This window comes from Bufo bufo, chromosome 3 (assembly GCF_905171765.1).
Source record: "Bufo bufo chromosome 3, aBufBuf1.1, whole genome shotgun sequence".
Classification (NCBI taxonomy): Eukaryota; Metazoa; Chordata; class Amphibia; order Anura; family Bufonidae; genus Bufo; species Bufo bufo.
In genome coordinates this window covers 212,366,245-212,385,570 of record NC_053391.1, presented here as the reverse complement: position 1 = coordinate 212,385,570, position 19,326 = coordinate 212,366,245, and the positions used below count along the sequence as shown (strand labels likewise).

General features: G+C 41.9%; 1 protein-coding gene across 1 annotated transcript; it reads left to right on the top strand.

Annotated features, from left to right (window-relative positions):
• The first annotated feature begins 791 nt into the window (after positions 1-791).
• LOC120993699 lies at positions 792-11,633 on the top strand. The gene is made up of 3 exons (XM_040422173.1): positions 792-1,272; positions 1,978-2,801; positions 11,466-11,633. Exons 1-3 carry the CDS (start codon positions 792-794, stop codon positions 11,631-11,633), a joined length of 1,473 nt encoding a protein of 490 aa, XP_040278107.1.
• Positions 11,634-19,326: the final 7,693 nt, after the last annotated feature.

Below are 19,326 nucleotides of genomic sequence, written 5' to 3'. Positions count from 1 at the left end.
CGCCAGAAAAAAAAAAAACAAAAAAAAAAAAACCCCGTTTTCCATTAGAACATCAATATCCCAGTAAAACCAAAAATAAAAAATAAAAATAAAAGGTCCGTATTCACACCTTCCGCCACAGCACGGGGCATCATTTCACATACCTTCCATACCATACCGGGTCACCGTTGCAACTCACGGCGCAATCCTCTCAGGTCATGCTAAACGTTCAGACCACAGTCAACTCTCGTCATAACACTTTCTGTCTACCCCTCTTTTAGGCGATCAAGCTTAGACTTATTTACGCTGCACGTATCCAGTGACTTTTTCTTGCTACCAGGTACGTACACCTGCTCAATCGTTTTCTGTTTCCTACATTTCAGTCCATCCCGTTAGGGTCAGCGTGCTGGCATCAGGGGCTTCGGAATCCCACTAGATTAACCCCCTCTTGGCTTCGCCATCAGTCAGTGGTCCGCGAGGCCAACACCCCGCCTCACACGCTCGGAGGCAGCCGCCCATCGCGCCACTCGTTAGTAAGCCGCCTCGCTGTTGCATAGAGAGGGCCTCACCTGTCACTCCCTTTCCCTAGTCCTGTCGTACAAGTCACCGAGAGGCCTCACACTCCTGCCACCACGTCAGTGGCCTCATCAACCCCTCGCGCCAACTCATAGATAGAGCCTCTCAAGCCGCTCGGCAATTAGCAGGGCCTCATCTGTCACCATCCTAGGCTTAATTATTTCGCCATCCGGCATAGCTAGCTTGCCAGCACGGTCCTGTGTTTTCCCCACACTAACAAACTATTCTGTTTTAGCATGTCTCTGGAAGGAATTGAGAACTTTTCCCTTCCGGGCACTCCGGCTAGATCCATCACCTTAGCCCAAGGAGACGATCTTGCCAGCCCAGCATCCATCAGAGCCTGGACAATTCCGCGTATCACGGCGGAATTGAAGAGACGGCAGATCCCCTTCCCCGCCACGGCAAGGAAAGCGGAGCTTTTCCGACTACTACGCACGTCAACCAGTAATGCGGAGGCAGGGGAAGGACCCAGCCAGTCCAGCACGGGGGATATACACGCCATGCTGGCCTCTTTGATGACGTCCATGTCCAGGGTCAACGACAGGTTAGAGAGGCTGGAGTCGGTCACCACATCCCTCTCCTTGGCAGGGCCACCACCGGCAGCGTCACCGGCACCATCCGGTTTGCCAGTGGGCGTGCCATCCATCAACCCAGATGACCAAGAAGTCAGCCCGGCGCACATGATACCGGAGCACTTGAAAAGGGACATTCTGGAAGGTAAGGATGTGAACCTGGCCTCCCTCCTGATTGCCTCTCAAGATACTGTTGAGAACAAAACTTATGCTTATGACGATGTCTCAGTCGTGGTTAAATCTAGGGATGCCCGCCTCAATAGAAAACTGTCTATTCCAGAATTTGTGTTGGCTTTCGGCATCTACAGGGAGGTCATCTGCACGGTCTACCCTAACAGAAGGGAGGAGTTTGACCTCTACATGCACAAGCTGGTGGACCTGGGCAACAAATATGGGGGGTCGGCATTCTATGACTACCATAGATCTTTTTCGGCAAAGGTGGCAGGGGCTTTCTCCCAGTACGGAGTCCGCTCCAACTGGGCAAGAATCGACACTGTCATTTTTTGCCGACACTTCGCAGGCCTAAGGACGCCAGCTTGTGTGCACTGCTCCTCCACTGCCCACACCACCAATTTCTGCCCAAACGCAGCGGACAGTCAAGCCCCCTCTCAAGCGGCCGGCCCCTCCGGGGTCACGGAGAAATCAAGCCGGGACAAGCTGGGGCGGCCAATCAAGTTTCTGGGCAAATCCCAGATTTGCAACAATTTCAATGTGGGATCCTGCAATTTTAGCGGGTGCAGGTTGTTGCACATTTGTACCAATTGTTTCCGGGCACATGCTAGATCAATGTGTCCAAATAAAATGTTTTCTAAACCGTATCTATCGACCATAAATATGCCGGTTTTTTCAGCATTTATGTCTCAGCACCCATCCAGACATCTCACGGATTTCCTCGTGGCAGGGCTGACAGAAGGCTTCCACACGGGCATCCTGCACATGCCGACAGGCACCCTGGAATGTCCAAATCTCCTATCCGCCCAAGGCAACCCCACCGCAATTGACGCCCTCATAGCCCAGGAAGTTGCAGAGGGTTTCGTGCTAGGACCATTCAAGACACCCCCATTCACCACATGGCGCACCAATCCCATTGGCATCGTCACCGGGAAATCTTCCCAGAAACAGAGGCTAATCATCGATCTATCGGCACCACACGGCTCAGCCGACCCCAGTCTCAACTCCCTCATTCCGTCGGAGGAATTCTCACTCCAATACACCACTATAGATCACGCCATCACCGCCATCAGGCAAGCAGGGGTCGGAGCATGGCTCAGCAAAACCGACATCGCCAATGCGTTCAAATTGCTACCAATTCACCCATCGCTGTGGCACCTTCATGGCATCAAGTGGTCCGAAAACTATTATTTTTTCTCCCGGTTGACCTTCGGATCCAAAAGTAGCCCAGCCATTTTTGACACATTCGCGGAGGCACTTTGCTGGTTGCTCTTGAACGTAGCAAGATGCCCGATGGTCTTGCATTACCTGGATGACTTTCTACTCGTGGAGGAAAACATCTCCCCTCCCGCCAGCCTCAGGGCCACCATCAAGCTGTTCGGGGAACTTGGGGTACCCATCTCCACAAAGAAAACAGAGGGGCCGGACACAGTCATCACCTTCTTGGGCATTCAGTTGGATTCTGCCTCTATGCAAGCCAGTTTGCCACTCGGGAAGATCCAGGTTATTCTCAACCACATAGACAATTACCTTCAACTCGGCGACTGCAATCGCAAGGAACTACAGTCCCTATTGGGGTCCCTGAACTTTGCCATGCGCATCATCCCCCAGGGTCGCGCGTTCATTTCACGGCTTCTGCGCCTTTTCCCCCTTTTCCTTCACGACTCTCACAGGCTGCCCCTGGATGCCCACGCCACTGCAGATCTGGGTATGTGGAGGAGATTTCTGTCCGCCTGGAACGGCAGGAGCATGTTCCCCCCTCAGCTGTCGGACTCTTCCCCATCAATCTGGTCGGATGCGGCATCCACCACAGGTTTCGCGGCCATTTTTGGGAACGATTGGCTGTGGGGTAGCTGGCCTCCTGCGGTCCAGGGTTTGGAGGGATTCTCCACTACCTCGGCTCTGTTCGAGATCTACCCCATCGTGGCGGCCGCCGTGGCGTGGGGTCATTCATGGGCTAATAGGTCGGTCCGATGCTACTCAGACAACCAGGCAACCTGCCAGATCATTAACAGGGGTCGGTCCAAATCCCTCACTATCATGAGGTTCCTGCGCAGGCTTACTTGGTTGGCAGCTTGCAACAATTTCTTCATACACTGCTTCCACGTCCCGGGAAGGTGCAATACGGCAGCTGACAATCTGTCTCGTTTCCAATTTCAGGCGTTTCATCAGGCTCTCCCGTCAGCGTCACCCACGGCCTCCATCACCCCGTCATTTCACCAGCTCATTCTGGATTAGATGTCATCATGCGCCATAGCCAGTTATTATCCCATTCGGCACTATCAGACAACACACGCAGGTCATACAACAGAGCATTCACACTGTTTAACAAGTTCCTGTTGGAACACAACATCACGCACCCATTTGTCATGACTTCCCTGCTGGGGTTTGCTTCCTTTTGCCACCTCAAGCTCAAACTGTCATACAACACCATCAAACTCTATCTCACCGGCATTCAACATCACATGCTGATCATACACCCTAACAACATCAGTTTCATGGCCTCACACCAGATCAAAACCATACTCAAAGGCATTCAGAGGACAGAACCCGCACGGCCGACACAGAGACTGCCCATTAACAGTCACATTTTCAAGGCATTATCCGACTTATTAGACACCAGACCTTTTGAAGCTGTTACCAACTCCATCATCAAAACAGCGATGTACCTGGCCTTCTACGGATTCCTGAGGCCCGGGGAATTCACCACGACCTCGGCGACCCAAACCACACATTGTCTACTAGCCTCCCACTTGACGAAACACGGGGATCATTATATCCTAACCTTACCTCGCTCCAAAAGCAGTCAGCTCTCACCCGTGGACATTCCATACTACCCTACGCAGAACAGATGGTGCCCAGTCGGGGTTCTGGACGCATACAAACAGCATCACAAGCTCCTACCCTGTCAGCCACTACTTCAACTGCGTGGGTCTGCACTCACCACCACCACCTTTATGATCTATGTCAGGTCATCCCTCACTCAACTAGGCCTCAACGCATCCAACTACTCTGGGCACTCCTTTCGGATCGGGGCCGCATCCACGGCCTCCAGTGCCAACATCCCGGCTCATGTCATTAAGAAGTTGGGGCGCTGGAAGTCATCCGCTTTCACACGTTACATTCCCAATCCAACACGGGAGTTAAGAAACGCTTTCCAAGACATGTCGGGTTGAGCTTTCATGTATATCGAATACAATAAAGTGTTTATTTCATTTTGCCCTCTTCTTTCTCAGGCCTACCTCATCCTCGGTTTCGGCACACCACAACCGACTACGCTTATTCCCTGATTTCCTAGGTTCTTCACTGTACTACCGTAAGTGCCTCACACAAGTGTGAAGGCTTTGGCCTGGATTTGTGGGAGGGGCTGAGGTCCGCCTCCAGCCTATTTAGGGCACCCCCCTACCTGGCTCCTGCACCGTCCGAGGTCTGAACTTGACCCTCCCACCACTCCACTCATTTATAACTCATTTCTTCCACATCTCTTTCCTTGGGTGGGCCCTCTTCTTTCTCAGGCCTACCTCATCCTCGGTTTCGGCACACCACAACCGACTACGCTTATTCCCTGATTTCCTAGGTTCTTCACTGTACTACCGTAAGTGCCTCACACAAATATATATTTATACAGTGGATATAAAAAGTCTACACACCCCTGTTAAAATGTTAGGTTTCTTGACAAAGATAAATCATTTCAGAACTTTTTCCACCTTTAATGTGACCTATAAACTGTACCACTCAATTGAAAAACAAACTGAAATCTTTTAGGTGGAGGGAAGAAAAAAAAACTAAAATAATGTGGTTCCATAAGTGTGCACACCCTCTTATAACTGGGGATGTAGCTGTGTTCAGAATTAAGCAATCACATTCAAAATCATGTTAAATAGGAGTCAGCATACACCTGCCATCATTTAAAGTGCCTCTGATTAACCCCAAATAGAGTTCAGCTCCTCTAGTTAATCTTTTTTCAGAAATCTTTTTAGTCGCATCCCACAGCAAAAGCCATGGTCCACAGAAAGCTTCCAAAGCATCAGAGGGATCTCATTGTTAAAAAGTATCAGTCAGGAGAAGGGTAGAAAAGAATTTCCAAGGCATTAGATATACCATGGAACACAGTGAAGACAGTCATCATCAAGTGGAGAAAATATGGCACAACAGTAACATTACCAAGAACTGGACGTCCCTCCAAACTTGATGAAAAGACAAGAAGAAAACTGGTCTGGGAGGCTACCAAGAGGCCTACAGCAACATTAAAGGAGCTGCAGGAATATCTGGCAAGTACTGGCTGTGTGGTACATGTGACAACAATCTCCCGTATTCTTCATATGTCTGGGATATGCGGTAGAGTGGCAAGACGAAAGCCTTTTCTTACAAAGAAAAACATCCAAGCCAGGCTACATTTTGCAAAAACACATCAAGCATGTGGGAAAAGGTGTTATGGTCTGATGAGACCAAGGTTGAACTTTTTGGCCATAGTTCCAAAATTGGTGCAAAAACAACACTGCACATCACCAAAAGAACACCATACCCACAGTGAAGCATGGTGGTGGCAGTATCATGCTTTGGGGCTGTTTTTCTTCAGCTGGAACTGGGGCCTTAGTTAAGCTAGAAGGAATTATGAACAGTTCCAAATACCAGTCAATATTGGCACAAAACCTTCAGGCTTCTGCTAGAGAGCTGAAATATGAAGAAGAACTTCCTCTTTCAGTATGACAACGACCCAAAGTATACATCCAAATCAACAAAGGAATGGCTTCACCAGAAGAAGATTAAAGTTTTGGAATGGCCCAGCCAGAGCCCAGACCTGAATCCGATTGAAAATCTGTGGGGTGATCTGAAGAGGGCTGTTCACAGGAAATTCCCTTGCAATCTGACCGATTTGGAGTGTTTTTGCAAAGAAGAGTGGGCAAATCTTGCCAAGTCAAAATGTGCCATGCTGATAGACTCATACCCAAAAAGACTGAATGCTGTAATAAAATCAAAAGGTGCTTCAACAAAGTATTAGTTTAAGGGGGTGCCATCTAGCAACCCATGTCCTCAGCTCTATACACAAAATCCAGGTGACAGGTTCCCTTTAAGTTCTCCTGCAAAATGTCTTGATTAACTTGGGAATTAATTTTTCTTTCGATGATAGCAATCTGTCCAGGCCCTGACGCAGCAAAGCATGATGCCCCCACCACCATACTTCACAGTTGGGATGAGGTTTTTATGTTGGTGTGCTGTGCCTGTTTTTCTCCACACATGGTGTTGTGTGTTTCTTCCAAACAACTCAACTTTGGTTTCATCCGTCCACAGAATATTTTGCCAGTACTGCTGTGGAACATCCAGGTGCTCTTGTGCAAACTGTAAACGTGCGCAATGTTTTTTTTGGACAGCAGTGGCTTCCTCTGTGGTATCCTCCCATGAAATCCATTCTTGTTTAGTGTTTTACGTATCGTATATATTTGCTAACAGGGATGTTAGCATATGTCAGAGACTTTTGTAAGTCTTTAGCTGACACTCTAGGAATCTTCTTCACCTCATTGAGCAGTCTAAGCTGTGCTCTTGTAGTCATCTTTACAGGATGGCCACTCCTAGTGAGAGTAGCAGCAGTGCTGAACTTTCTCCATTTATAGACAATTTGTCTTACCGTGGACTGATGAACAACAAGGCTTTTGGAGATACTTTTATAACCCTTTCCAGCTTTATGCAAGTCAACAATTCTTAATCGTAGGTCTTCTGAGAGCTCTTTTGTGCGAGGCATCATTCACATCAGGCAATGCTTCTTGTGAAAAGCAAACCCAGAACTGGTGTGTGTGTTTTTTATAGGGCAGGGCAGCTGTAACCAACACCTCAAATCTCATCTCATTGATTGTACTCCAGTTGCCTGACACCTCACTCCAATTAGCTCCTGGAGATGTCATTAGTCTAGGGGTTCACATTCTTTTTCCACCTGCACTGTGAATGTTTACATGGTATGTTCAATAAAAACATGGTAACATTTAATTATTTGTGTGTTATTAGTTTAAGCAGACTGTGATTGTCTATTGTTGTGACTTAGATGAAGATCAGATCACATTTTATAACCAATTTGTGCAGAAATCCATATAATTCCAAAGGGTTCACATACTTTTTCTTGCAACTGTATATATATATATATATTTATATATTTTTGTTTTACCCAGGATTAACCCCTGAGCACCTGAATGTGAGTCTTAGATGCCATGATCAGTGTTGAATGCATCATCTGAGGGGTTAAATGACGGAGGCAGAACAATCGCTATTTCCTGTAATTGCACCTGCTCCATACATTTAAAAGCGATTCGTAACTAAGTAAATCGTAACAAATCAAATTTCTTGACAAAGTTCGGCTAATAAAAAATTTAATTTTTGAAAAACTTTGCTTAACATAAATAACCACCCTTCTTTTCAATACCTGTAATTCATAAGCCTTCCATCCACGGAGTCTGTTAACCTGCTGAAGATCAACTTTTTGTGCAGCATTCACAGCCTCCCAGACACTGTTCAGAGAGGTTTACTGTTTCCTTAGCTCCCATTTAAAAAGGAGAGTTCTCAGTAGGGTTTAGTTCAGGCGAGGAAGTGGGCCATGAAATTATTTTTTCATCTTTAAGGCTTTTACTGGCTAGCCATGCATTGGAGTACTTTGATGCATACAATGGAGCATTTTCCTGCATAAAAATCGCAGTTTTCTTGAAAGATGCAGACTTTTTCCTGTACCACTGCTTGATGAAAGTGTCTGATATAAAACTGTCAATAGGTTTTGGAGTTGATTTTGAGTCCATCCTGAACACAAAAAGGTCCCAGTAGCTCATCTTTAATAATGCCGGCCTATAGCAGTACCCTATCTCCACCTTGCTGGCGTCTGATTCGAAGTGGAGCTCTTTGCCCGTTACTGCAGTACCCTGCCACAGGGCCATCCATCTGGTCTGTCAAAAGTCACACTCATCTCATTAATCCATAAAACCTTTGAAAAATCTGTCTTCAGATACTTCTTGGCACAGTCTTGACGTTTCAACGTATGTGTCTTGTTCAGTGGTGGTTGGACTTGAGGCTTCCTTACCTTGGTTACATCTCTAAGCACTGAATACATTGTACTTCTGGGCACTCCAGGGAAGTTGCAGTTCTGGAATATGACAGCACTGAAGGATAATGGGTTCCTGGTTACTTTACATTTAATTCTTCTCAAATTTTTGACAGTTAATTTGCGTCTTTTTTCTCTACACGTTTCTTGTTACCTTATAATAATAATAATAATAATAATAATAATAATAATAATCTTTATTTATATAGCACCAACATATTCCACAGCGCTTTACAGTTCAGGGGTTCATGTATAAACAGTCATAAATAACATAGCAACAGACACGTCAATAATTACAAGAGGAATGAGGACCCTGCTCGCAAGAGCTTACAATCTATGAGGAGGCAGGGGTGACACATAAGGTAGAAGTGCTTGTTTTGTACGATGGTCCAGATATCTTGGGAGCATAGGGGAGCAGATATAAAGCTGCATGATCCGGTCAGCAGCCAATATATGAAGTGCTTCTGGGTGCGGTGGGGGAGATTGGTGGAGGATCAGGTTCTTGTTGACTATTTGCACCAAAATGTTTGATGGTTCTGCGATCAGGACCAATATTTTAGCAATTTCAAGAGTGCTGCATCTCTGTGAATTTTATTTTATTTATTTTTTACTTTTTAGACAGTTAAATCTCTTTTTGGCCCATTTTGCCAGAGAAAAACAAGCTGCCCAATAATTATGCACACCTTGATATGGGATCTTGATCTCCTTAGGGCACACTATCCCTCGTTACACAAAAAGACATCACCTGATATGCTTCAATCCAATAAGCATTGGAGTTGGAAAATATGCATAAAATGATGATCTTGTCAAGGTACTTACATGCCTAATAATTGTGCACACATTGTACACCCTAATGAATATTTTTTTGAACAGGGGACACCATTGTATCTACACAATTATGTTGAGATTTGAACATGCCAAACACATCACTAAAGGTTTGGTGGGGCATATTAGTAAACACTTCTATCTTAGAAGCCAGAAAAGAAAAGAAAAAAATATAAAAAAATGTATCCATTTTTTTTCCTCATTCGTACTTTGATGAGGTCAGTCATTTCTGGCCATGCCTGATCTTCTACACAATTTTTTACAGATCACATTTTTTGCAGGAGGTACTTTTATGATAAGCCATTTTTCATTGATGTGAAGGTAAATAAAATGTTGCTCTCCTTTACTGAAACATGGTGTTAATTAAGAAATATGATTTCCAAAAGATATAGCCATTTCAAATATGCTGGAACTTTATCTTCAGATGCAGTTCAGATTTATTGTCATGCTGAAAGAGACATTTCAGAACTAGACTAGTGATATGTTCACAAACTTGAGAAAGTAGTAATCTTAGCAATCACATGATACAGTTCCAAAGATAAGAAGTTACCAGTAATCATCTGTTGTTTTATACTAAATACAGGTCATCATCCAAATGAAGTACATACAATTAACAATTTTCCACTAGCCAAGAGCATAACTATTGATACCGGGCCTACCCCTGAGAAAGCACTAACAGAAAAGGGGTCTGCATACTTTGTATAACTGCGAAATTTCTTGGCCTATTTTAATTATATCCTCTAAATTATTAACATATTTCAAAAACAAGCTAGCTTGCAGAAAGGGCTATGAAAACAACGAAATCCCTAGTCTAATTTTTAAAGCAGTTTACAGTAAATATTCCTGAGATGCTCTGAAGGGTATAGTGATAATGTAATGGTACAAATTGCAAAATGATTGATACACTATACAAAATCTAGGATTTTCTCATTTTCTTTAGTTATTACATAGTTACATAGTTAATACGGTTGAAAAAAGACATAAGTCTGTCAAGTTCAACCAAGGAATAGGTGGGGACGCAAATCCCAGAAGGAAGTGAGACTCAGGTTTCAACCCATTTTCATATGCATTAATGAAATTTGCATTCAAGAATTCATCTAAACCCTTTTTAAACCTGTCCATTGTCACTGTTGTGACCACGTCCTGAGGAAGTCTATTCCACAGATTCACAGTTCTTACAGTAAAGAAGCTTTGACGCTTCTGGAGACTGAACTATTTCTTCTCCAATCAGAGGCAGTGCCCCCTTGTCTTTTGAGGGCATTTTACTTGGAGCAGTTTGTCACCGTATTTTTTGAATGGCCCATTTATATATTTGTATAGGTTAATCATGTCCCCCCTTAGACGTCTCTTCTTAAGACTAAATAAATGTATTTCTTTCATCTTTCTTCAAAACTAAGACCTTCTAAGCCCCTTATCAGTTTAGTCGCTCTCCTCTGTACTTTTTTTTAGCTGCAGAGCGTCCTTTCTATGGACTGGTGCTCAGAACTGAACTGCATATTCCAGATGAGGCCGGACCAACGCTTTATAAAGTGGTAATATTTACATCCCTGCCCCATGAGTCCATGCCTCGTTTAATGCATGACAATATCCTGGTGGCCTTAGAAGCAGCTGATTTATATTGTATGCTGTTATTTAATCTACTACACTGGCATGCCACCACTGCAGTTTATAAACAACCACTGATCACTATCATCAGTGGTCTACTGGATACTGGCATGCCACCACTGCAGTTTATAAACAACCACTGATCACTATCGTCAGTGGTCTATTGGATACTGGCATGCCACCACTGCAGTTTATAAACAACCACTGATCACTATCGTCAGTGGTCTACTGGATACTGGCATGCCACCACTGCAGTTTATAAACAATCACTGATCACTGTCCTAAGTGGTCTACTGGATACTGGCATGCCACGACTGCAGTTTATAAGCAAGCACTGGCAAGTGGACTTGATAAGCATGGCACAAATCATGATGCAAGAGAAGGTGGTGCATTCATTATTTTTTTAGCCAACTGGGTGGCTTTTCTGAGAATTTTAATAACGTTGGAAAACTCCTGTAGCTCATAATTTATAAATAGGGTATGAAAATAGGTTTTGTAAACCAGACAACCAATTTAAATGAAACATCATGAAAGAAGTCTAACCATCTCGTATTGCAGTATCTATGGATACCTACAAAGTTGACATAGATAAATATGTCACTGTAGGGTTCATTTTTTGATAAATCACATTCAATTTTTTGTCATTAACTCTTCATAAGAAAACCACAGGGAGTATTGTGCAGTCAGAGAACAAACCAGCCAGATTCCTTCAGCATCGTAATGATGTAATCACAATAGTCAGTTACAATCCAACAGGTTATGAAAAGCTTAAATATGAATATGTGTGGAGAAGGCTTAAATTGTATCAATATGCCAAACATTGGTGACATACAAAAATAAGGTAACTGGTTAGGAATAATAAAAAAATATTGATTTATAATGGCATAAATGTCAGTCTCTCACTGATCTCAAGAATGAGGGCAAGGATCCCCTGTTCCTAGAAGAAGAGTGGCCACACACGTGTGCTCACTCTCACTCTAAACATGCCTATACACATTAGATTAATGTTTCCAAACCCAACAGATGTCCTTACTCTCCCCTGAAGTCTGATTTAAAGAGTAAGAAAGGACATTCTCGTGGGAAATGAGCTCCTGGCAGAGGTTTTTAGCTGCAGATTACTCACATCTACCCACCGAGAACACATGAATGCTTTGCCATGCCTGTGTGTGTATGGTGGAAGGGGGATCAGGAGAAATATTTTCCAAAAGCTATTTAAATAGACCTTTTCCTGACATGTTTGAGTTAGTAACTCTTTGTATTCCCCAGCAGTAACAAATCTGGAGTATCATGACTCTAAATTGTTCATTGATTACTGGGTGTTGCCATTGGGGGCTTCTCCCTTCACAGTCTGATACTGCCAGTACTGATTGTATGGAGTCAGACTGTGCCGTGACATACCCAAAAAGGCAACACCCAGTTGTCAATTCATTTCTAAACTTCTAGAATAAACCGCTGAGGAACAGAACAACATAGGGTGATAAGAATATTCGCTCCAAAATTGTGATTTCAGGTGGAATACAATTATTTACTAAACCAGATGTGTCAGCAGTGGTGAAAGATCCTCTTTAAATTGCAGGGTCACCTTAAGGGAGAAAAGGAAAAGGCAAAGTGAGTGTACCCCCTCAGTCATTAAAGAAGAATAACCACATATTGTCAGCAACTGTGGTGGTTCTGGAATAGTATTATATCAAGACTGATAGGCCATTTTGATTTCTAACAGCTATAAAATATCTACTGTTGTCAATAATTATTACAAGACTAATAACGAGGAAAATAGGAAATGATGGACTACTCTGGACAAGACACATCTTTTCTTCAGGTTTTCTAAATGTTACAAAAAGCAGTTGGGATTGGCATGTCTTATATGATTTCAATACGTTATTGTTAAAATGATTATTATCACTTAAAGGGAACCTGTTTAAAATGTAATCGGATCTACAAGAAGCGTGTAAAGCAGGAGCTGAGTAAATTGTTATTCATATACAGAGGAAAAGATCAGTTTTAATTAATTTGTCTTAATTCCCTCTCAATCTGAGGTTAGAAGTCTCAATCAGTGATTGACAGCTAACATAGTATGCAAACTCAAAAGAGAATCTGTCAACCGCTGGGTATGACCACCCACATAACTCCAAAGACCAGGACGAGCAGAGATTTAGATCCATAAATAGCAAGTAAGGCTGCTTTCTCATGACCGTATATGGTCCAGGAAATCAGGTCCATGTGAACTGAACATACTGCATCACAGTGATTTATGATGCTGGGAGTTCCAGCCCAACTGCAGGTCTACTGTCCCATACTCAAATGATGCGGTGAGTACAGGACAGTAAACCTGCAGATCATTATGATGCAGTGAGTTCGGCTCACAAGAGCCACTTTTGTCACGGGAAATGTGTCCATGAATGCAGCCTTATACTGAATCTTTTCTCAGATAAATTAATATCAGTCTTCTCAGCTCTTTAACATTTGGCCTGCAGACCAAACTGAATTTCTAATGGAATATGATCCCTTTCAATAATGTGGAAGCAAATAAAATAAGCAGATCAAATCATTATCATCATCATTATATGATCTTATGAGCATCAGCTTGGAAAGGAGAATGGTAAGTAAAGGCGCCTTTACACTGCGCTAAGTGAGCAGACAATCATCGGGAAGGAATCGTTCCTTCCCGATAATTGCCTGCTCGTCAGTGAAGGTGAAGAGATGCACTTACATGCAGCCTTTGCCTCCACTGTATGAGAAGGAGAAATGGCTATTGCTATCACTTGTGCTCATACAAATTCATTGTTTCTGGGCACCAGATCACTGCTTACACAGCACAATCTACTGCTTCAAAATGATGATTTCACCTGATGAATGAGCATTTTGCTCATTCATTGGGTTATAAATGTCTCCTTTACACTGGCAGATTCATATGAGCGTTTGTTCCGGATAATCTGCCCAAAAATCGGTTTGTGTAAATCTGCCATAAAAAACCTAAAACAGATTATGATAAAGGACGAGCATAATCCTTTACTAGAACACCGTGTTGTTGGACCTGTAAAACTGATGTTGAAGGACTGAAACCATTAAATGATGCAGAGACAGCACAAAATATGTACTAGTTGTACAGAATTAGAAAAACATGGCTACTTTCTTCCAAAAACACATCTATTTACAGGTTACGTCTCATACACATAGTTTTTTAATCCTGTATCTCTTTTAATACATAACGTAAAATAGTTGTTTGAGGTTAGAGAAAAACAGCACGTTTCCCAGAAACAGCACCACCAATGCCCATGGGCCGCTAATATTGCAGCCCAGCCCCCCAAAAAATTGTAGGGGTGAAGTGCAATGCTAAACACGACTCAGAGATAAAAGTGGCTCTCTTTATAGAAAAAAAAAAATATTCTAATCTCACACAACCCTTTTAAGTGAGCAAGTGATAAGTAGCCGTGATCAACATGGACAAAAGAAAGTTCTAACCATGAACTTCATGAACTAATGTATTATCCAACATGTGGCGAGTCTAGCAGTCTGTATTTTATAATCTACAGGTAAAACATACCTCTACATGAAACCAAATTCCTGTGCCCAGTGTCTTAATCCACTGGATAACAGCCAGTTCCACACCCTTGAGTGCTGCTTAAGGACTTCAAGACATGGAAGTTCACCACATTAAAGGGGTTGTCTGGTTTTCCCATATTGATGACCTATACTCAGGATTGGTCATGAATATCAGATCGTTGGGGGTAAGACTCCAAGCACCCCCGCTAATAAACTATTTGAAGAGACCGCAACTCTAATGTGAGTGCTGCGGTCTCTGCACTGTTAACCTGTACGCCGTCAACATTGCAGCGCAATGTAACTTAACTGTTCCGTCCCATTCAAGTGCAGGTAAACAGTAAAGAGGCCAGTTTAAAACATACTGTAGGTCATCAGTTTCAAACATGGGTGATCAATATGGGAAAACCGGACAACCCCTTTAATAAAGCAAATATAGCATTGTGGCAGCAAGTGACCATACTCATATTTATACGTATTGGGGTCTCTTATCAAGGACTGGTGTGTTGCAACTTTTTTTACGTCAAAAACAGGCGTAACCTTCTTAGTAAATGGCCCCCATTGTTTCTATACTAACTTCTGTATTTATTATTAGTGTACTAAAGAAGATGGAAGAAAAGCACAATATACTTAGTTCATTGTGATTTTTGTCAAATGTGTAAACTGGTATTTTACTAAGTAATATTTCTCAAATAACATTAAAATAAAATTTTCTATGAGCAAATTAAAACTGTATACTTGCTTCTTGCTTCTTTACTCACAAAATGTTTTTCTATTTGAAGTGTTGTAAAATTGCCCTCTACGCGTGTTATGCCTAGAGATGAGCGAACTTATGAAAAGCTTGATTCGGCTGATTCGCCGAATTTTACAAAACATTTTGCTTTGTGACGAATTAGTTCGTCACAAAGTGCATTTTTCTTGTAAGGTGCAATGACAGGGAGCGGCGATAGTCCCGCTTCCTGTCATTGTACCCCTCAGATGCCGTGTTCATAAATGATGGTGGCATCTGAGTGTAAAAACTGAGTGAAATTAACATAAAAACTTACCGCCTCCATTTGCTCGCGAAGGGCCGCAATCTTGCTTGAAGATCTGGAGTGAAATCTTGCATGGCTTGAGATTACGTCATCACGCCGGCATGGTGATGTAATACGTCACCTTGCACTGGATTTGGGCTGAGATCTTCAATCCAAATGTCGGCTGGCGGCCCATCGCGAGTGAATGGAGGAGGTAAGTATGATTTTTTTAGTTTTTTACATTATTTCAGATTAAATCGATTCGCTAACACGAAGCACAAGGAAATTCGGCTTCGAGGCGAATCGAATTTATCCTGAAATTCGAATCGAATTCCACTTCATGGGATTTGATTCGCCTATCTCTAATTATGCCCCTATTATACAGGGCAATTTTCACGCCAGTTATCAGGAACAAGAAAGTGTTCATGGAAATCCTCGTTCCCGATAACTGGCCCTTATAATTCTTCTTCCCCAGACTCGGAGCTCTGTTGGAAATGCTCAGCCCATATTTGCATTAGCATTTCAATGGCTGCTAATTAAGGTTAATTTAATAAAGAAGAAAAAGAAAAAGAAAGAACCGGCGCTCCATAGTGTAAATCACACCATATTTGGTGTAGCTGTACAAGTGATAGTAGGCTTACCAGATATATAATAAAATGAAAACATACACAGAAGGCCTTGGAAGTGGTGATTCACCTGAGGTCTGGAAGATGGCTGCTGCTCCCTCTGCGCGATCCCGTCGAGCGGTGATCCCAATGAAGAGTAGACAAGGTAAGAAATAACAGATTCGGGCGCTGCCATTCCAGGATAAAATAAAACATTTATTGGTAAAATAAAAAAGCACAATGCGTTTTGATTACGAACCGTCAGCTTCCTCAGGTGCAGATAAAACACAGGAATTCAAGGCGCGGAACATTACAAGGTGCAATTGATTTGGCAGGCAACGAATTTACAAACTGGATTAACAGAATATACAACAATTAAGTTCAGCATGGTAAAACAATTAGTACAGGAACTAAATCAATCAAAAATGTGCAAATTAATACAATTTTTTAAAGTTAAAAGACTCATAGTAAAATACTAAAGACAAATGAACTAGACTGGTATAGACGAATGCAAAGTATAAAACTGATGGACTTGTGAATCTGGAGTAAGATTCCAAAAGAACGCTAAGCTGATGTTTCTCACACAGTGTTCCAATGGGTGACCTCATAGGGTCACAGGAACCATATTGGTGGAATATATCTAAACAGAAGAAATTGTTGGCTGATAAACAGAGGGGAAACCTAATTTTTGTCTCTCTCACCAGGTTTCCCTGGGTGAGAAGTATCATTCTAATGGCACCAATATGCCTGTCTGAAAAGTATACCATTCTAAACTTAGGGATAGATGTATTACTATGTGACTCTTTGTTTCCATTTTTGGACTATGTGTCACAAGTTGTGCATGTTTTTTTAGCAACAAATTTACAAAATGTTGCATGCCATTTGTTAAATTTGTTGTGCAAAATGCCTATGGATTTTTTCAGTCTAAAGCCTAATCATATTATTACAAAGTTCTGTTAGTTTGAAAGCCACCAGTGGACTGTAACTTGTGATGCTTTGTGCATTTTTTAAATAAAAAGTCACAATGATAAATATGGCTAAAAATGTAGCACTGTCCACAAAATATATGTCCACACCTTAGTAAATGTAAACCGCCGGGCATGGCACAAACCAAACTAAAAACGGTACAATCATTTCATAAATTTTTCACAAATGCCTATCCACCCCCAAAACAGGAAATATCACTCCACTTTTCTGGTGCAGCATATTTGATATATCCCTCCCTAAGTTTACACCACCTATCTGTTACCTTAGTTTTACTCTGAAAATATGCCAATATTTTGGCGCATTTGTGTCACATAAAAAAATGAAAGCCTGGGACAGATTGAAAAGAAATGGGGAATTTCCAGGAACAACATAGCTTCGGTTAAAAAAAACTGCACTAAAACTGCACCTGAAACTGAATAATAAAAAAATAAACTGCACAAGTGATTTCAGCTTGACAGGGACACTTCCATGAGACTCGTGTCATTTATTAAACTCAATATTCATAGACAACTTTTATTTTTGAAATTTTTGCTTGTTTTTCTTTTTTATTTCTGTAGTGCTATACCATTGAAAATTAAATACTAAATATTTCCCTTCTATAGCAGTCAACACAACTTGTATATCCTCCAACATAGATAAGTAAATCCTCCTACGTAGATAATAAATCCTCCTACGTAGATAAGTAAAGGGTGTTACCAGTTGGTGGGGGGGGGGGGGGGGTTCCTGCACAGTCTGACCTTGTCCAATCAGTGCTGCCAATGTCAGACTGTACAGGAAAACACCCCCAACTGGTAACACCTATCTGTTAATACATGTGGAATGCAAGTAGCTATTAAAACATACATGTCAGGAGAAGTGACAGGTCCTCTTAAGAGCCAGAACATAAAGTAGAATACATGGAGTGACTTCTAAAAATTATGTACAGACAACCATTCACCTATTTTTATTTAAAGATTAACTAAACCTTTGTATATAATTTTAATATGATATCCCTAATACCCTAATAAAACTTTTTCTAATATTATATTAATTAATTTAGTATTTTTCTTAGTCTTTTCCCTACCTAAAGCGCACCATTCACTGTGCGCATAAAACTCAGTTCTCTGTACACTGCTGACAGCTCAGAGTATGGACTGTGAAATTTATAAATGGGGCCACAGTAGGCTTGTGAGTACTGCAGGAGCGCACATTGCTTCTCCTGCACGTGTTCCCCGGAGTATTACTAACTAATACAAAATTCATTAATAAAATATATTAGAAAAAGTTTTATTAGGGCATTAACGACATCATATTAAAATTTCATACAAAAGTTTAGTTACTCTTTAAAGAAAAAAAATATATATATACAGTACAGACCAAAAGTTTGGACACACCTTCTCATTCAAAGAGTTTTCTTTATTTTCATGACTATGAAAATTGTAGATTCACACTGAAGGCATCAAAATCTATGAATTAACACATGTGGAATTATATACATAACAAACAAGTGTGAAACAACTGAAAATATGTCATATTTTAGGTTCTTCAAAGTAGCCACCTTTTGCTTTGATTACTGCTTTGCACAATCTTGGCATTCTCTTAATGAGCTTCAAGAGGTAGTCCCCTGAAATGGTTTTCACTTTACAGGTGTGCCCTGTCAGGATTAATAAGTGGGATTTCTTGCCTTATAAAAAGGGTTGGGACCATCAGTTGCGTTGAGGAGAAGTCAGGTGGATACACAGCTGATAGTCCTATTGAATAGACTGTTAGAATTTGTATTATGGCAAGAAAAAAGCAGCTAAGTAAAGAAAAACGAGTGGCCATCATTACTTTAAGAAATGAAGGTCAGTCAGTCAGCCGAAAAAATTGGGAAAACTTTGAAATTAAGGGCTATTTGACCATGAAGGAGAGTGATGGGGTGCTGCGCCAGATGACCTGGCCTCCACAGTCACCGGACCTGAACCCAATCGAGATGGTTTGGGGTGAGCTGGACCGCAGAGTGAAGGCAAAAGGGCCAACAAGTGCTAAGCATCTCTGGGAACTCCTTCAAGACTGTTGGAAGACCATTTCAGGGGACTACCTCTTGAAGCTCATCAAGAGAATGCCAAGAGTGTGCAAAGCAGTAATCAAAGCAAAAGGTGGCTATTTTGAAGAACCTAGAATATGACATACTTTCAGTTGTTTCACACTTGTTTGTTATGTATATAATTCCACATGTGTTAATTCATAGTTTTGATGCCTTCATAGTCATGAAAATAAAGAAAACTCTTTGAATGAGAAGGTGTGTCCAAACTTTTGGTCTGTACTGTATATATATATATATATATATATATATATACAGTATATATATATATATACTGTATATATATTTACATAACCTGTTTATCTCTTGAAAA

Coding starts and splice junctions, on each gene's coding strand:
- LOC120993699 (XM_040422173.1), top strand. CDS start 792: ATGTCTCTGGAAGGAATTGAGAACTTTTCCCTTCCGGGCACTCCGGCT. Junction 1,273..1,977: donor GAAAAGGGACATTCTGGAAG/GTAAGGATGTGA, acceptor CGGTTTTTTCAG/CATTTATGTCTCAGCACCCA. Junction 2,802..11,465: donor TGCCACTCGGGAAGATCCAG/GTTATTCTCAAC, acceptor ACTCTTCATAAG/AAAACCACAGGGAGTATTGT.